This window comes from Euleptes europaea, chromosome 9 (genome assembly GCF_029931775.1).
Source record: "Euleptes europaea isolate rEulEur1 chromosome 9, rEulEur1.hap1, whole genome shotgun sequence".
Taxonomy (NCBI): Eukaryota; Metazoa; Chordata; class Lepidosauria; order Squamata; family Sphaerodactylidae; genus Euleptes; species Euleptes europaea.
Window position 1 is genome coordinate 13,816,681 of NC_079320.1, and position 19,533 is coordinate 13,836,213.

Sequence of the window (19,533 nt, forward strand, 5' to 3'; positions counted from 1 at the left end):
CTTAATGAAGGATGTTGAAAGATGCTTAATGAAGGACTGAAGAAGAATTGCTTAATTGCCAAGAATTTGAAACGGCCGTATCCTCCATAAATTGGTGGCTTCTATCTTACTACATGATAAATTTTTTTGAATACAATTTTATTTTTTTCTAAACTATTAAAAACATATTTCAACAATACAAATAAACAGTAAAAAGCAGAATAGATAAAAAACATTTGCCAAGATTGTTACATTCAAACATAAGTTGATTTCCCCTACACCCTCCTCTATCTCAAAATATATTTGTATCATCTTTTGCATAAAACTTTTAATCCTAATATTTATTTCCATTATTTATCTATCCCTTACTGTAACAAAAAAGAAAACGAAAAGAAAAAAGGGTTAGAAATTAATTGTATCTTATAATATAATAAAATCAAAGAATATAATAATGAAATGATTAATAAAACAATGTAACATTAATTACTTCTATTAAGAAATTTAATTCATATCTTACATGATAATTGCCTTCAAAAAGAAGAATTTGTACTCATATCTGAGACAACTTTGAAAGATTTGAAAAATTACTCTTATTGTATATATGAATACTTATAGATAGCTTTTGTAGGTCTTTTTTGTACACTTTGTCTTGTGTTATCTTTATATTCATGTAGTAGCTTATAATTTATTTTTTTTGCAATTTGTTTAAATTATTTTTGCTCCTGTACTGATTTCCAAACCTCCAGATACGTGTACAGTGGTGTCTTTGTTTCCCCCCACCACCTGGAGGTTGGCAACCCTACTTCCAACTCTATGGTTCTACGAAACCCGGATCGACGGTCTTTTCCGGTCTTGCCGTTCGAAGCTCGTCACGTGGCTCCTGCAGCCGCCGGACCTTCAGATCAAGGGCGCCCAACAAGTCAAAGAATCCCGCTCCTTCTTCGGGCTCTTTCTGCGCAGTCGCAGTGGTCAGTTTCTCTTCCAAAGGGGAGGGGGAGAGCAGGAGAGAGCGAGAGAGAAAGAGAGCGAGCACGAGGGGGGCGGGGCCAACTACATCACACCAGGGGGCGTGGCTCGGGCGACAGTTGGAGCGACAGTTGGAGCGGCCGAGCGCGAGGGGAGAGGTTGCTGGGCGCGCGCGAGAGAGAGAGAGAGAGAGAAAGAGGGAGGGGGCAAGCGCGAGAGCCTTGCTGCGCGTCGCTGTCGAGGAGTCGCCCCCCCTTTTTTTTTTTTAGCGGCGGCGCCGCGCGTGCGCGTGGCGTTAGCAACGCAGCAGCGTCCCTCCCGTTGGAGAGAGAGGAGAGGGGGGGCGCGCGCGCTCACCTGGAGGCGTTGCTGAGTCTTGGCCCGCAGGAGAGGGCGGGAGCGCGCCTGTGGGGGAGGGGCCTTGCCACGGGGTGCCTCCCCCCCATTGAAGGGTCCTTCAAGAGGAAGGGGGGGGGAACGGTGTCTTTTCGTCAGTGGGAGGAAGGGGGTGCACTGCTGGGAGGGGGAAGGGCGCGTGTGCGGCCCATTTTGGGGGGGGGTCCCTCTGAGAAGGCCGACCTTTAGAGAAGGGGGGGTGTCTAGTAGAACACCTCACCTGCAAGGTGACATCATATTTTTAGGTGTCCCTTTTTATGCTCTGACCTGACGCTTTGAGGTGTCTGCTCTATGGGTTGTTGTTTTTTTTTAATACATATATTTTATGCAGATGAGTCTGTAGAAGTGGGGTTTGCTCTTTTTGGGGATTTCTGGGGGGGTTGGGGGAGAGGGGGAAGGCAGGCGGATTCATTTCCCCACCCACTGAAGTTAGAAGCAGGTCTCTCCTGGGGGGCTGCTTAAAGAAAGAAAGGCTTTTGCAGGGTTTTTTTTTTTTCTGAAGGGGAGGTTGTCTGTCTGGGGCTGCCTCGTAGGGGTCACGAGAAAACCCAAAGGAATGCGTAGGATCTCTGGAGAGGTACCGCTTTTCTTTGCAGAGTCTAAAAAAGGGAGGATTCCTCTAGTCTGTAGTAAGCCTTGTCCCTAGGTGGCAAGTCTAGTCTAGAGAGTTCCTCTAGTCTGTAGTAAGCCTTGTCCCTAGGTGGCAAGTCTAGTCTAGAGGGTTCCTCTAGTCTGTAGTAAGCCTTGTCCCTAGGTGGCAAGTCTAGTCTAGAGGGTTCCTCTAGTCTGTAGTAAGCCTTGTCCCTAGGTGGCAAGCGGGTGCTGGGCCTAAACCTCTGCGATTAAGGTCTGTAGTTACCCTGTTAGGAAGGCAGGGTAGCCCTGTGAATGCACGCATCCTACTTCCTGCCCTGCTGCTGCTGTTTATTGACCTTACACCAGGGAAATGTCGGAGCTAAGGAAGCGAGGAGCTGGGGGAGATCATGAAGCCGGGAGCATCACTGACAAGGTAAATCTGACTGGGCTTCCGTCTCCTTATCCCCGTGCCTCCGGGTAAGGGGGACTTGGCGTGAGGTCTGCTTTTGGAGAGAATTATTTATGTAGCCTTCGGATCAGCCGCCCTTTCTCTTTGGGGATGTGATGCGTTTCTGCCTTGTAACAAACGTGTTCCAGTCTTGCCTTCCTGAAGGACTGTGAAGGTTTGGAAAAGAGACTTCGCCATCTCCTCTTTCACTCAGTTATAATTTCATCTCCCAAGACATGCTTGAGTAATGAAGTTGGAGGCAGGTATTTGTTTTCTTCCCCTCCCTCTCGTGAAGTTGCACTTCTTTCCCGATGACTCTTAAGACTTGTCAGTGTTTTATCCAGAGGTGGCTATATGCGATCAAAATATATGCATGGAGAAAGAGATGCTCCCCCCTTTTTAGCGTTCAGAGAGTAAAATGTGGGTTGGTAAAGCTTAAAAAACATGCAGTTATGTCCCTCTGCAGTAAGAGGCCATTCCTTTTTTTCCTACAGCATGTACTCTACGTAGGAAGCTCTTCCTTGTACCTCTCCTCCCACTTCTAGGCGTTTATCTTAGCTATAGCGTGTAAACAGCTAGTTCATTAATACATTGACCCTGTGTATGGAGAAGGAAGTAAAACATGCCTGGCTGAATTTGCTCTAGTGGTTGTATCAACACCTCCATGACAGCTCATATCTTTTATGACTTTCTAACTCTGCCAAGTATTTGCCTCTGGGTTCTAGCTGTGATTTAAAGTGTACAATCTTAAATGAAGACGCTTTTAAAAAATCCACACATTTGATGTTGTGTGTATGGGCATAATGAAGAAGTGGGTGGAATGGTGCATGATTTGCGCTTGTGGGTTTTTTTATGTAGTAAAAAGGCAACCTTGGGTGTTGAAAGATGTATGTGATTCTTGTGCTAAATATAAATCAAACTGACTGTAGGACACAATAAATGTGTCTTATTGAAAGTATGAAGCTAATATTCAAGCAGTGCATGCTACCAAATATTGCAGCATTCTTTCTCTGCCAGGAAACTTGAAACAGAAACTGGTGAGTCTCTTTGTTCTTTGGCACTTCAGTTATCTACAATAACAAAAAAGTGGAAATGGAATAATAGCTACACTTACATGCTGTCTTTTAATATGAGCTTAAAACATAGATCATTGGAAATGTGTAACATTTTCCCCTAAATGGGTTTGTGATCCAGTGGTGTTCAGCATTCTTACTCTGCAGAATGTGTTTTAGAAAGCAGGACAGCCGGTTGCAAACTTTCTATTTCTAGGTAACTACAGTAATTCAAAGAAAACCTGATGTTATTTGCATGAATCTGGAACATTTTCTGAGATGTGGATTCAGGGCTATTTCTTAAAACAGCCAATGTAAACCTGTGTTTACGGTAGACTGTATTGTTCAGCTTGCAGTTGGGTACTTACAACGTTAAATGGAAAAATAATTCCCTGCACATAGAAAAACTAGAATTACTGTACTTTCAACCTTGTTCGCTCCCTGACGCTATAGTTTTCTTATACAGGGGTTGTTTTATAAAAGGAAGAGTTCACTGTTATATGAACAGCAGTCTGAACCAATGGAGTCCAGACCATTTACTGTTTGTGAGAACTGAACTTTGCTTTATGCAGGGACCGGGCAGACAGTTATGCTTCACGGTTGTCCCTCTGAGAAAACATAATGTAAGGACATGAGAGGTATCCTGCTGGATCAGACCAGTGGTCATTTTAGTACAGCATGCTGGAGGGACCAACAAAGAGGTCAGAGTTTTCCTCTGATGTTGCTTCAGTTCTGGCATTTGAACATTTACTGCCTCTGGACTTGGAGATGTTTTAGTCAGGGCTTTTTTTTTTTTTTTTGTCAATACTCACCAGTCAGGTCAGTGCCCTGACCTGGATGGCTTAGGCTAGTCCAGTCTTGTCAGATCTCAGCAGATAAGCGGGGTCAGATCTGGTTAGTATTTGGATGGGACCTCCAAGAAAGACCAGAAGCAGGCAATGGCAAACCATCTCTGTTTGTCTCTTACCTTGAAATCAGCTGTGACTTGATGGCACCCTCCACCAATCACTAGTACGGAGAACTGGCTCCTTTTCCAGAGTTCTCCAAAGTCCTGAGGTGGGACTTGGAGCAACCTTGTATATGAGTACCACACTTTATTTATACATATATATAAAATAAAAAAGCAATCACTTTATAGTCATTGTGGCTAGTAGCCATTGATGGACCATTGATGTCAGGTATGAATCTGTCTAATCCCCATTTAAAGCCATCTGTACTAATGGCTATCACTGCATTTGTTAATTAGAGCATGATCTAGAATGAACCTGATGTTCTCCTGCAGCTGCATATTGCATGGTAGTGCAGTATGCATAGTAGTGGTGGCATTGGTCAACCTATTTTAGAGAGAATCTTGTCTCTAGCTATAGATCTGCTTATACAGAACCTTTGACAAGCTCCCAAGGGATGTCAGGGTTTCCCAGAACATAATTTGAAAACCACTGAATGGGCTGCAAAATCAGACGTGGTGCAGGATTGAAGCCGTCCATTAAGCTTATACATATATTTATTCTGGAGCAAGCCTGTTTGAATTAAGTGGCTGTTTTGAGTGTTTAGGATGGCAGGCTTAGTCTGTTTGGGTTCTGTGGCAACTTATTTTGCCTATGAAGGTTTAGATCACAATAAAGCGGTTAGATCCAAAAGCTAAGCGGGATAGGCCATGGTTAGAACTTGGATGAGACACCGCCAAGGAAGTCCAGGGCTGCAACACAGACAGACAACGGCAAGCCGCATATGTTCGTCTCTTTCCTTGAAAACAAGTTATCTGTGACTTGATGACACTTTCCACCACCAAAGTGGTCAGTCTCCTGGGTTATAAGGCACTTTTGTCATATTCCGTGAACTAACATTGGAATCTAGAGATTTCCTTATGTGCACTTCCATGTGCATGTGAAGAGGTTAGTGATTTCTCATTCCAGTAAGAGTACTTTGCACCACATCCAAAGTGGCTCTGCAGGGTCCCCAGTCTTTGGGGGTAGGAGGCTGGGGGAAAATTTGCAGATATGTAGCCTGATGCTTGGACCAGTCCTGTTTTCCTCAGTGGAATAAATGAATCGGTGAAGCTGGGATCTCTACAAATAGACTCCAATCTCACCAACTCTAAAAATATGCTCACGTGAGAAGTGAAGGTAAACTTTTGCTTGGCAAAGTAGCATTCTGTTGGCATAGGGAAAGATAAAATAAATAGTTGACACGTTTCTAATCCAAGATGGTGCCTTACATCTAAATTAGATTACTGCAATGCATTCTACGCGGGGCTGCCTGTGAAGAGTGCCTTTGAAACTACAATTGGTACAGGTGCCAGAATGCTGACTAAAGTGGGCTGTAGAGACTATCACTCCAGTTTTGTTCCACTTGCACTGGCTCCCAAGTTGCTTCCGGGTCCAATTAAAGGTATTGGTATTGACCTTTAAAGCCCTACACAGCATGGGGCCAGCATACCTTAAGGACTGCACACCCCCATATAAACCTTCCCAACCACTATGGTCACGTTTAGAGGCCCTGTTACCCAAATCGGTATACACATGTCAAGGCTGTCATGTGCAAAGGCTTGCATGGAACAAATATGTGAATTTTGGGCCTCTATATATTTGGGATTGTTAGCCTATGTATACCAAGTTCTATATTCAAATCACACTCAGAAAAACGAGGGGGGAAAGACTTAAATAAAAGGGGTTTTATTTTATAAACAGAAAAAGAAATCAAAATTGGGTTATGCAATCCGGTAGAGTGAAAATGAAAATTACAGAAAATAAAAACTCAGTATAATAAGTAAAACACAAAATCTTTCCCTAGAAAGAACTGCCTGCCTACAGGGGGAAAAAACCTGTAAAAGAAAAGGAGACATATGAGCCTGATCTTGGAGAGAAGGGAGAGGATGTTGTCCCTAATGGCGATGAAGCAGTGTCGGGAGATGAAACTGAACAGGCAGGGGAAGAGGATGCAGAGAGGCAGGTCTGTGGAGAAGAGAGGCGAGAGGCCAACCATGAGACTGAGGTAAGAGGATGAATCCTAAAATTGGGCTACAAAAATTGGGTCTGAACTTTTCATTCCCTTCTGCCTGGGATGAGGATGGGTCGGGGTGTTGGCATTGGTATGTGGTAATAATAAAAATACAGTCAGAGATGAACAAGCCTGAAAAGAGATCCTTTGCCTGTACTGTCGAGGGGAGTTTTTGCCTTTTGCATGGACAACATCAAAAATGTTCCCTTGGGGAGATTAGAAAATTAGATATATAAGTATCTATGGCTAGGTTCTTGTCATGATTGGGGAAGGGCAGGAATCTTCCTATTCTATGGAGGAAATTACTGTAATTGGTCCATTCCTTATTGTTTTGGAAATCTAGGTCATTATTTAGGATCAAATTATCTGGGAGGAGGCTCCAAGGACCTTGGGGAAAATGGTTCTCAGTTGAATCCCTCTTAGGGTGGGTTTTTGTATGCCCTTGGCATTCCTTTCCTCTTTGGCATGACTTACTGCCATTTGATATTAGTTTAATTCAGGCTCCTTCTATCATTGCTAGGCCCACACTTAGGTGTACACGTGTATGGAAGGGGAACAAGCTATGACAAAAATGGGGGTACTGGGGGGGAGGGCCTCAGGGACATAAGCCCTGCTTTGAGTTCCTCCACCTTCTAAGGTTAGATGTGTGGCAACCCACAGACAGGCCTTCTCAGTCATGGCACCAAAATTGTGGAATTCTCGGGGAGATTTGTTTGTACCCCTCTATCACTGTCTTCTGCCAGCAGATGAAGACTTTTCTGTTTTGTTTGGTATTCCTACAGTGGCTTTAACTGACCCTCCTTCCTGTTTCTGTGTAGGTATCTTTTATATTTCTGTTTCGTTGAAGTGTTTTTATTGTTTTTCATTGAATCGTTTTAATTATATTTACACACACACATACACATATACATACACAAATTTTAAAATGTTTTGATGTTCACTGCTTTAGAGACCCTGAACAGGGTGGAAAGTCTTCATTAAAATGTTTTAAATCATGAAGAAAAAAAGTTGCATGAACATCCCCCCCTCCAATCCTGTCAACTGTGACTGGCATTGGATCTGAAATTGGCTATCCAGTGGTTCACACAGAACTAGATATGCTGGGAATAAAATCTGGAGCCGCGTATATAAAAAGCATGCATTCTGCTCCTCAGCAATGGTCTTTTATTGCCTTCTTTAAAAATAGCGTTTGTAAATGTCTGAGATAAGCTGGATGACTACACTAGAGAGATTTATCACTGCTTAGTTGGAGCCTTAAGCTCAGCTAGGTTGTTCTTGAACTAGAAGGGTGTATATGGGAGCAAACAGGGAGAAATGATATGCTTCAGTTATTAAGTCATTTCTAAAAGTTGGTGTTAATGCTAGATAATCTTGCATGGTTTATTGTGCCACTACCGTTTCCCGTCCCAGAACTAGCCTGTTACTAGGGTGGTATTGTAGCTCCCAATAGTTCTAAAGCTTTGACACAGGTGATAGTGAATGGGGGTGAAGTGGTCTTTTTTTTCATGGCTGTTCAGTGCTTGGTGCTGCTTGTGCCTGTCTTGAACACATGGAGCTGCCTTATACTGACTCAAGCCTTTGGTCCATCAAAGTCAATATTGTCTACTCAGACTGGAAGCAGCTCTCCAGGGTCATAGGCAGAGGTCTTTCACATCACATTGGGGAGGGGCTGTGGGTCAGTGGTAGAGCATCTGCTTAAAATTCAGAAGGTCCCAGGTTCAATCCCCGGCATCTCCAGTTAAAGGGGCTAGGCAAATAGGTGATGTGAAAGACTTCTGCCTGAGACCCTGGAGAGCCGCTGCTGGTCTGAGTAGACAATACTGACTTTGATGGACCAAGGGTCTGATTCAGTATAAGGCAGCTTCATGTGTATTCATGTGTTCACCTACTTCGTGCTCCTTTTAACAGGAGATGCTGGGGATTGAACCTGGGACTTTCTGCATGCCAAGCAAATGATCTACTATTGAGCCATGGCCCCTCCCCTCTTAGGCCAGCTGAAACAACGCAAGACCTAGCTTTCTCAATAGCAACTTATGGGAAGCTGTAGGTTGTAAAGCACATGTTACGTCAGCCCTCCTTGCATTTATTTTTAAATATTTTGAAGCGAAGCAAAGTGACACAGCTTTTGACAGGTGCGTGGACTCTTCTATTTTAAGTAGTTTAAAAATGCCATGCATTTCTGTTTCTTACTTAGTTTTAATAACTTTTGCTAGAATTGTAATAGTCTTAATAGAGGAGCATGTTATTTTGTCCTCATACATATTATCCTTCCAAAAGTATCTAACAGTGCAATCCTGAGCAGAGATACAGTGAGGGGAAAAAGTATTTGATCCCCTGCTAAATTTGCCCGTTCGCCCTCTGACGAAGAAATGACCAGTCCATAATTTTAATGGTAGGTTTATTGTAGCTGTGAGAGACAGAATAACAACAGGAAAAACCCCAGAAACCCAGAAGACAGAAGTCAGATTGATGTGCATTATAATGAGTGAAATAAGTATTTGATCCCCTATCAACCAGCCAGATTAGGGTTAGGATTAGGGTTCTGCTGTCGACAGAAGCAATCAATCCATCAGATGCCAAACTAGCCACCATGACCAAGACCAAAGAGCTGTCCAAGGATGTCAGGGACAAGATTGTGGACCTGCGCAAGGCTGGACTGGGCTACAAGACTATTGCCAAGCAGCTTGGTGAGACAACCCTAACCCTAACTGTCAACCTCCCTCCGTCTGGGGCTCTATGCAAGATCTCATCTCGTGGAGTTGCAATGATCATGAGAACGGTGATGAAGCAGCCCAGAACTACACGGGGGGAACTTGTCAATGATCTCAGGGCAGCTGGGACCATAGTCACCATGAAAACAGTTGATAACACACTACGCCGTGAAGGACTGAGATCTTGCAGAGCCTGCAAGGTCCCCTTGCTCAAGACAGCACATGTACAGGCCTGTCTGCAGTTTGCCAATGCACATCTGAATGACCCAGAGAAGAACTGGGTGAAAGTGTTGTGGTCAGATGAGATCGTCAGAAAATCGAGCTCTTTGGCATCAACTCAACTCGCCGTGTTTGGAGGAGGAGGAATGCTGCCTACGACCCCAAGAACACCATCCCCATCGTCAAACATGGAGGGGGACTTATGCTTTGGGGGTGTTTTTCTGCTAAGGGGACAGGACACCTTCACCGCATCAAAGGGATGATGGACGGGACCATGTATCGTTAAAACTTGGGTGAGCACCTCCTTCCCTCAGCCAGGGCATTGAAAATGGGTCGAGGATGGGTATTCCAGCATGATAATGACCCAAAACACACGGCCAAGGCAACAAAGGAGTGGCTCAAGAAGAAGCACATTAAGGTCCTGGAGTGGCCTAGCCAGTCTCCAGACCTTAATCCCATCGAAAATCTGTGGAGGGAGCTGAAGGTTCGAGTAGCTAGACATCATCCTCGAAATCTTACTGACTTGGAGAGGATCTGCAAAGAGGAGTGGGACAAAATACCTCCTGAGATGTGTGCAAACCTGGTGGCCACCTACAAGAAACGTCTGACCTCTGTAATTGCCAACAAGGGTTTTGCCACCAAGTACTAAGTCATCTTTTGCAAAGGGATCAAACCCTTATTTCACTCATTATAATGCACATCAATCTCTGACTTTTGTCTTCTGGGTTTCTGGGGGTTTTCCTGTTATCCTGTCTCTCACAGCTACAATAAACCTACCATTAAAATTATGGACTGGTCGTTTCTTCGTCAGAGGGCAAACGGGCAAATTCAGCAGGGGATCAAATACTTTCCCCCCTCACTGTATGCTCTTTTAAGTCCATTAAAGTCAATGAACTTGGAAGGGTGTAACTGTTTAGTTTTGCACTGCCTGACACAGCATAATGTGGGCAATAGTCCTATGCCCAATTACCTGATAGTGCCATTCAACTCAGTGGAACTTATTTCTAAGTAAGGATACATAGGATTGCATAGCATGTTATCTAATCTACTACAAGCACGCAGAGTTCAGAACGTCTATGGTACTGATCTGTGTGATGTGCAGACTTCTGTTCTCTGGCATGCTGGTACAGGGAAAGCAAAAGCAAATGACAAGATAGGAGTTCTAGATGGAGACATGAAACTGCTGTATGCTGAATCAGACTATTGGTCCATCATTGTCTGTATTGTCTACTTAGACTGGCAGGGGCTGCCCAGGGTCTCGGGCAGAGCTCTTTCACATCACTACTGCCTTGTCTTTTTAACTGGGGTTGCCAGGGATTGAATCTGCAAAGCGGATGCTCTGTCACTGAGTCACTGTCCCCTCCATCTCGAAGTATTCAGTGTGATCTCAGATGTTGATCTTGAAATATTCAGTGGGAGCCAGTGTGGTGTAGTGGTTAAGAGTGGTGGTTTGGAGCGGTGGACTCTGATCTGGAGAACCGGGTTTGATTCTCCACTCCTCCACATGAGCGGCGGAGGCTAATCTGGTGAGCTGTATTTGTTTCCCCACTCCTCCACATGAAGCCAGCTGGGTGACCTTGGGCTAGTTACAGCTCTCTCAGCCCCACCTACCTCACAGGGTGTCTGTTGTGGGGATGGGAAGGGAAGGTGATTGTAAGCCTGTTCGATTCTTCCTTAAGTGGTAGAGAAAGTTGGCATATAAAAACCAACTCTTCTTCAGTGTGAGAAATCAAGCAGAAGGTTCAAATTAAAAGCCTTTATAACTTTTGCGATGTAGCTTACATACATAGCCATAGAACAGCCACTGATTACCCAGTCTATTCCACCTTAAATGGATGCGGCAAACTTTCCAATTGTTTAAACTGTGCAGTGATATTGCTAAAGTCTTCCTTTCGTCTTGATGTAATTTAGCAGCTGAAAATGCATTGAACCGCTGTTCAGTGTTCTGAAGACATTCTGCCAAGAATTCTGTGAAGAGTTTGCTGACTTCAGTAATATGAGAGTGGTTGTTCTAGGCTGCAGATGCTATCTTTTAATTTCCTTACATCCTTAGTAATAGGGACTAGAAAGACTTTAAAAATTAGCATGAGGTTGCATGGCCCACCTTTATATGGGCGAAAGCTTAGAGCTGCTGTACTTCCCAATACTACCAAAGCTTGTGCTGGGGACCAGAGTGGGCAGTGTCTTCCTTGGGTGGCCTACTATATGAGGCTGACTCTTCTAGTTCTTTGGCTACTTCAGGTTAGATGCATTCCTATGGTGAAGCATTCATTTACAGTACTCTGTGGCTCAGTGGTAGAGCACCTGCTTGGCATGCAGAAGGTCCCAGGTTCAATCCCTGGCATCTCCAGTTAAAGGGACTAGGCAAGTAGGTGATATGAAGGACCTCTGCCTGAGACCCTGGAGAGCTGCTGCCGGTCTGAGTAGACAATACTGACTTTGATGGACCCAGGGTCTGATGCAGTATAAGGCAGCTTCATGTGTTCAAGTCCTAGTAATCTAAAATAACTTAACAGCTTCCAAGTCCTGTTGGTTCCAGCCCTCTCTGGAGGGTTTTTTCAGAGGTTGGTGCTGGGGGAGTGCTGCTCTGCCCATTGGCCTTTGGCCCGTGGGATCCTGTAAGGTTTCTACTTGTCCCCTATGCTTTTTAATATCTACATGAAACTGGTGGATGAGGTCATCTGGAGGTTTGGGCTGGGTCCTCACCAATGCGTGGATGTCACTCAGCTCTATCTCGCGCTTCCAAACTTTCCTAGGGAGGCCGTAGAAACCCTGAACTAATTCCTGGTGGTGGTTTTGGAGTGGATCTCCACTGTGCATTCACATGAATACATGAAGCTGCCTTATAATGAATCAGACCCTTTGTCCATCAACGTCAGTATTGTCTACTCAGACAGGCAGCAGTTCTCCAGGGTCTCAGGCGGAGGTCTTTCACATCACCTACTTGCCTTAAGTTTAACTGGAGATGCTGGGGATTGAACCTGAGACCTTCTGCATGCCAAACAGATGCTCTGCTACTAATGCAGGCTAATAAACTGAAGCACATTCCAAACAAGATGGAAGAAGAGTTGTTATTTATACCCCACTTTTCTATACTGGAAGGAGTCTCAAAGCGGCTTACAATTGCCTTCCCTTCCCCACAACAGCCACTTTGTGAGGGAGGTGGGAGAGAGTTCTCAGAGACTGTGACTGGCCCAAGATCGCCCAGCAGGCTTCTTGAGGAGTGGGGAATCAAACCCTGTTCTCCAGATTAGAGTCCGCCGCTCTTAACCACTACACCATGCTGGCTTATAAGCGGAAGGTCTGACCCAGGACTTAAATTGTCTCCTGTTCTGGATGGGGTTACACTCCCCTTGAGTGTTTGGAGGTACTCTTTGACCCAGGTTACTGCTGGATAAGCAGGCGGCAGCTGTGTCCTGGAGTGCCTTTTACCAGCTTAAACTGGCTAGTAGGCTGCAGCCTTTCATGGGCAGAAAAGGTCTGGCAACTGGTGGATGCTCTGGTTACATCTAGATTAGATTATTGCAATGTGTTCTATGTGGGGCTACCCTTGAAAAGTGTTCAGAAGCCTTTTGTTAATAAAATACATAAAATAATTTCCCTGTTGCCCCCTCCTCTCAATAGTTAGAATATTTGAGTTTACTGTTAATTATTTACAGTTTGTTACCTTTCACTTTGAGAACTGAGCCACTGTTCTCTGAATTAAGTACCGAAAGGTCAAGAAAAAATCAACGTCCAAGGCCAAAGGTTATATCAATACAAAATACCGTATATACTCGTGTATAAGCCGAGTTTTTCAGCCCAAAAAAAAGGCTGAAAAAAGCCAACTCGGCTTATACGCGGGTCAATACGGTAGGGAAGGGGGGAGGGGGAGAGAGGGGGAACTTACCGCTGCCTCCGCCGCCATCCCGCACGCCTTCTCTGCAGCCTGGGAGAGGCCAGTTGGGCCTGCCTGAGCGCAGGAAGGCCCCGCCCCCCCGCGCCTTCTCTGCGGCCTGGGAGAGGCCAGCGGGGCCTGCCTGAACGCAGGAAGGCCCCGCCGGCCCCCCCCCCCCTGCGCCTTCTCTGCGGCCTGGGAGAGGCCAGCGGGGCCTGCCTGAGCGCAGGAAGGCCCCGCCGCCCCCCCGCGCCACCCCCCCGCGCCTTCTCTGCGGCCTGGGAGAGGCCAGCGGGGCCTGCCTGAGCGCAGGAAGGCCCCGCCGCCCCCCCCCGCCGCCCCCCCCCCCCGTGCCTTCTCTGCGGGCTGGGAGAGGCCAGCGGGGCCTGCCTAAGTGCAGGAAGGCCCCGCCGCCCCCGCGCCTTCTCTGCGGCCTGGGAGAGGCCAGCGGGGCCTGCCTGAGCGCAGGAAGGCCCCACCGCTCCCCCGCGCCTTCTCTGCGGCCTGGGAGAGGCCAGCGGGGCCTGCCTAAGCGTAGGAAGGTTCCCCCCCCGTGCCTCCTCTGCGGCCTGGGAGAGGCCAGCGGGGCCTGCCTGCGCTCAGGAAGGGCCCCGTTGCCGCCTCTGGCCTGCGTGCCTTCCCTGCCGCCGCCTCCAGCTGATCAGCGGGCCTCGTCCTCCCGGTGAGTAAGGGGTTCAGGGGCTCTTCTCCCTCCCCCCTAGGGTGGCGCTGGGGTCAGGGTGGGTGTGGAGGGCCCGGGAGGGGTGGCACTGGGGTTGGGGTGGGTCTGGAGGGCCCGGGAGGCCGGGCGGGAGGGCGACCTGGGGCAGGGGCATTGTGTAAGCCGACCCTCGGCTTATACACGGGTGCCTAATTTTTCCCCATTTTTTGGGTAAAATTAGGCACCTCGGCTTATACGCGGGTCGGCTTATACATGAGTATATACGGTATGTATATATTTATTACAGGCTATAATCAAAAACATATATAAGGCTCTGCAATAGCCTACCAAACCAACTTGTAAACATACAACACAAATAGGCATAAAATCACAAAATTAGACTTTGACCAGACCAAACGCGTTTTGACCAAATGGTCTTCTTCAATGGTCAAAACAGTTACAGTTCCAGAATACAAATATACATAGCTTTCTAAAAACCTTTATGACTGAAGGAACGTTGTGTTTGCAGGATAACAATTAATATATATAACTGCAAGACTTTTCTCATCAGATTTAGGCTTCCATACAAATGGGAAACTAATCCCCGTGTGCGTTTCCCTCTTAAATGAGGAGATGTTACATTTTCAGCCATAAATAAAATTGTCAAAATCTCAGTCATAAAGATGTCTCAAGGTCTGGAGTACTTATAAAGTATTACTACTCCAGACTTTGAGACATCTGGACAATAGAAATTCCAACACATTTCTATTATGATCCATGGTTCAGCTCTCTGAGAAGTTTGAGTCAAGTTTGACTCATCTCTTTCAAAATAGGTGGAATAAATATTGGCTTCTTGCTTTTAAAAACAAAATTCCAAGAAAACTCTTTTATTTTGTAACAAGCGCTAGAGGACTCTCATAGAAAGTTCAAAGTGCTTTGGAAGGTTCTCACTGCAAATTTGAGTTTTCTCTTTCGATATTTTGTTTGCTGTTATCACTGATGGCTTTCAAGTATTACGGCAACTTGTGCTGGCCTCTGATGACCCAATGTGAAATGGCATCACAGTCCAGATCTTAGCAGTTATATGAATGAGCCGGTTTCCTTGTGTGCTCCCTGCCCCTTCCCCATTCACATATGTGAGCAATTTCCATTTTCATAGCAAAACCATTGCTTATGTACAAACAGTTGTTTGCCATTTCCCCCCTTGAAACCAGAATTCCAAACTTGGGAGAGGCAGAGATCATAAGTGTCTGGTTCCGGTGCAATAACAGAGTGTGGTCTAGGGTGCTACCCAGAGGCAGCCAATGGCAAACCACTTCTCTTTGCCTCTTGAAAACCTTAGGGGGTTTTGCCTTGAAAACCCTAGGGGGTTGCTGTAGGTTGGCTGTGACTTGACAGGGAAAAATATTGTTGAATCATCCCTCCCTGCATCCAGATGGGTGTGAAGTATCTGGTAGTCTGTCTCTGTTGAAGTGATAGCTTCCAGCTTCCACAGGCATTTAATTTAAATTGCTGTCCTTTGTGGCTCTCATTATAATCGTCCTCTTTCTCTGGTCAAAAGGCAATACCTGCAATCTAATACCTTCTGTGACTTTTGAAATGTGTTGGAAAGCTCAGGTAGAGTCTGTTCTTTTAGTTGCTTGAAGAAGTGAGTTGTTGGTTGTTGCTAGAAGACAAAGGGCTTAGAGTGTCTCTGGAATACCCTGCGGTGCATTTGGGGGTGGGGGAGAAGCTGACATGGCTGAATTACCTGTTCGTTCTCTGAGAGTCAGGCTAAGTTTTGAACTGTGCCTTGAATAAAGCAAAAGACTGCTACACAGGTAACCTTAGAAATCTACCACGATTTATATGTGATAGCAGTAGAAACGTGAAGGACTTGGAAAATTCAGAACCCCCCCTTTTTTGAGGCATTTTTCAATTTTTCCAGTGGAAAAATTGGGAAACTTTCAGGAGCGCTAAAAAAGAGCTCCTTTGAAATATGTTCTTGATTAGAATGAGCGAAATGCATCTTAGTGCCAGGTTTTATACACTTGAAGAGCATGAAAAGAGTGAGGATTTTCTCATGTTTTTTTTTTCAACAGAAAAACTCTCAGGAGCACTAGAAAAAACTTCCAAGGAAATATTTTCTCTTTGGGGAATGAGTAATTTTTTTAAAAAAAACCAGGGTTTTGTCACTGAAAATGTGCAGCATGAAAAAATGTGATGACTTCCCATTTTGGAGGGAATTTTGGGGAAGCACAAGAAAAAGCTCATAATTAATTTCTTTTGGCTTTTGGAAGGCATGAAATGAAAGATTTGGTTTTACTCAAAAATGTGTAGTATGAAGATTTTTATGTAAGGCAGTCTGCATTGTTCGATAATGATAATTATCTATACTGACATACTCAGCATCTTGAATATAAGTTTGTGCCATTTGCGTTCTCCCACTCCACCTGCGTATGTCAGTGCTGCTGTGACCATGCTATCAAGGTGTGTCACTGTTGCGAGAGAGTTTGGAATAAAATATGCTGGTCGCCTAGAAATAACTGAATAGTGGCAGCTTATAGTTTTAAAAGGGTTTTGTACTCTTGGTGGGTCAGGGAGAGCTTGATTAGGCTTGCAGGAATTTGATCTGGAAAACGCTCTGTACATGCCCCAGAGGCCTGGGGTTTCCATTATGGGCACAAGTTGCATTAGGTACATGTACGTACACTGAGACCGGTAAGCTAGGTCTTGAGAACGTTTCAGTTAAATATTTTGCTATATCCAAGCTCAGCACCCGATGTCACTCTGTAAGTATGAAAGGTAGAACCTCAGAAAGTTCCACAATTTGAGGTTTGAAAAGTGATGCATATCAAATATTGATTTGTCAGAGGCAAATTGAAGGTTTCAAGCTTTGTGTCACACCTTGTAACCTGGTTGCTGTGTTGTAGCTGCTTTCCGCATCTCACTTGGGTAAGTGTCTGTTGCAGTAAGGTCAAGCTGCCACTGTAGCTTTATTGCGAGAACACTTACTATATGTAATACATATTCTGGTTGGTGTGGTTGGCTTCCTGAGCCTTCACAACTTGCACTTTCTGTTTCAGGATGTGGTTGGAGAGGATAAGTTTGGCGAGCTCGACCTCAGAAGTGACACAGGCGTTCCTGAAGTTCTTCCGCCAACAGACAAGACCCCAGAAATTTTTAAAAAGGCATTATCTGGTTTGTCTTCCAGGTATTGGAAGAATAAAATTAATAATGCATCTGTACAAGAATTACTGTAAACTGAATCTTCTTTGCAAAAGTAGAGTGCATGCAAACCAATACTTTGTTGCAGGGCTTCGTTGCTTGGAGCGCTATTCATCAATTATTTGGAGCTATATTCAGGCAACATTTTGAAGGCAGATAGGTGTTTTCAAAAGTAGTTGAATATCAGACATTTGCAGATGCTGATCCTTGAAAATTTTTGAAGCATCTTATTTATATCATTTTATAGATATATCATTGTATTATTCCCTTCACAGCAGTGCCGTCTTAACGCAAGGGCACACTGAGCAGTTGCCCGGAGGCCCCACGAGCATAGGGGCCCCATGCTAATCTATGTTTGTTGTGACTTGCTGTCAATGAATGAATACTGTACTGAACTATAAATATTTGTAATATGCAAATGCATTTAGCATGTGTTTTACTAAAGATAATGAACAATATTAATGTTAATTTGGGTTTCGGTTAAGAATACTGACATATAATGAAAGAAAGGACTTGTTCACTATGGAAGCACCAATAAATATATCTTTAATTTTATCGACCTTTTACATTTTTATTCCTGTGAGTGGTTGGGTAGGTAAGGGCTCCAGTGCACTGCTCTGCCCAGGGGCCTATAATGCGGTTAAGATGGCCCTGCTTCACAGTATAAAATTATTCTACTAAACAGAAAAACTGCATAGTATTCTCACCTGGAAATTGTATTGGTTTTAAAATTAGTGAACAGTGGTTAAGCGAGAGTATATAATATTCTTATGTTCACAACAATTTCTGTCATTGGCTGTAGGTTTAGAATATAGGTAGCACTAATTCTTAATTTTCTTAACAAACATTCCTGTTAGGCTGGATTTATTGATTGTCAAGGAACCAGAATTCCCCTTTTACACTATAGCTTCCTGCACCCATGAAATACTGTGTTAGGTTAACCTCCTCTCCCGAAACCATGCTGGGCACGATGCGTGAAAGGGAGGATCTGAAGTAATCACATTCCCCATGCAGTGGCATGAGAACAGACCATAGGATCCAGCCCTTTCGTTACAAAGAAGCAGATGATTATAATGCTGTACAATTTTTTTTTTTTTTGCCTTTGCAGGTGGAAGAATTGGTGGATTCGTGGGATTTTAACTTTAGCTATGATTTCATTTTTTTCCCTGGTCATATACATGGGATCATTCATGCTGATGCTGCTGGTAAGCTTGCTAAGCCGTCAGGAGTTATTTGCTCTGTTGATCTAGCTCATGCGATAAACTGATTGAAAATGGTTATTTCAACCTGCCTTTCCTCCCATTTTTATATTCTGAAACCCAGACGACACGATCAGCATATTTGCATATCCCCTAAGCCTCCTTTACTTTTATAACTGACAACTAATTGTGGCTCTAGTTGGAAATGTGAAATCCACATCCGGGAAAACTGGAAAACACCATAGCTGTGATTCATCCTCTAAACACTTCAATCTGCATACTTTCCTGTTTGCAGTAATGTTGGGGCAACTAGAGTTTTTCCTGCTATTACAAATGAATGAGCCTGTGCGCTGAATTCCTGGAATGACTGGATCTTCTAGATCAGGTTCAGACATTGCATGAAGAAGAAGAATGTACCGTCAAGTTGCAACTGACTCGTAGCAACCCCAGCTGTGGGGTGCTCAAGGCAGGAGATGAGGTGATTTGTGATTGCCTTCCTCCATATAGCACCCCCTGTCTTCCTTGGTGGTCTCCCATCTAAGTACTGACCATGGTTGACCCTGCTTAGCTCCCAAGCCCTGGCAAGCTCAGGCTGAACTGATCTATTCAGGCTGCTGCATCACTAGTTTAACTTTGGTTTGTGTGATTGTCCAAATATGGGCTGTTCCGCTGACTGTGGTTGGTTAGAATCTGTTGAACCAGGATTTGAAACTGTGGCTCGAAATTAACTAATTGCAGTTTGTCCTGACTATGGTGTTGCATGATGCTATGAATGCAGAGTAGCCTGATAGCCCAGCTTAGCCTGATATTATCGGAGCTTGGATGCTAAGCAGGGTCTGCCATGGTTAGTCCTTAGATGGGAGAAAACCAAGGAAGACGAGGGTTGCTATGCAGAGGAAGGTGGCGGCAAAACCACCTCTGCTTGTCTCTTGCCTTGAAAACCCCATGGACCCCATGTGACTTGATGGCCCACTCTTACTGTTTATGAATGTGGACAATTCTGGCTTTTTCTTTGGCACTGCTCTTGCTGTAATGCAGGCCAAGATACCAGTAGTATGTCTACATTGGGGGAAGATGAAAGTAGGGAAACCAGCATATGTCAAGGCATTATTGCAGGATTTGAATGGTCATCTGTGAGCTGAATCTTGACGCTACCAGCTATCTCTAGTGAAAATAAACCACGATTAGAGTTACGTCTGAACCAAGCCCAGAATTCATCTCTGGACACAACATTAGTGTGTT

General features: G+C 44.7%; 1 protein-coding gene across 1 annotated transcript in view; it reads left to right on the top strand.

Annotated features, from left to right (window-relative positions):
* The first annotated feature begins 2,287 nt into the window (after positions 1 to 2,287).
* Positions 2,288 to 19,533, top strand: part of CDS1 (CDP-diacylglycerol synthase 1) — a 30,628-nt gene continuing 13,382 nt past the window's right edge. The window contains 4 exon segments of the mRNA XM_056855801.1: positions 2,288 to 2,350; positions 6,211 to 6,450; positions 16,951 to 17,078; positions 18,201 to 18,297. Coding sequence (XP_056711779.1) covers positions 2,288 to 2,350; positions 6,211 to 6,450; positions 16,951 to 17,078; positions 18,201 to 18,297 — 528 coding nt within the window.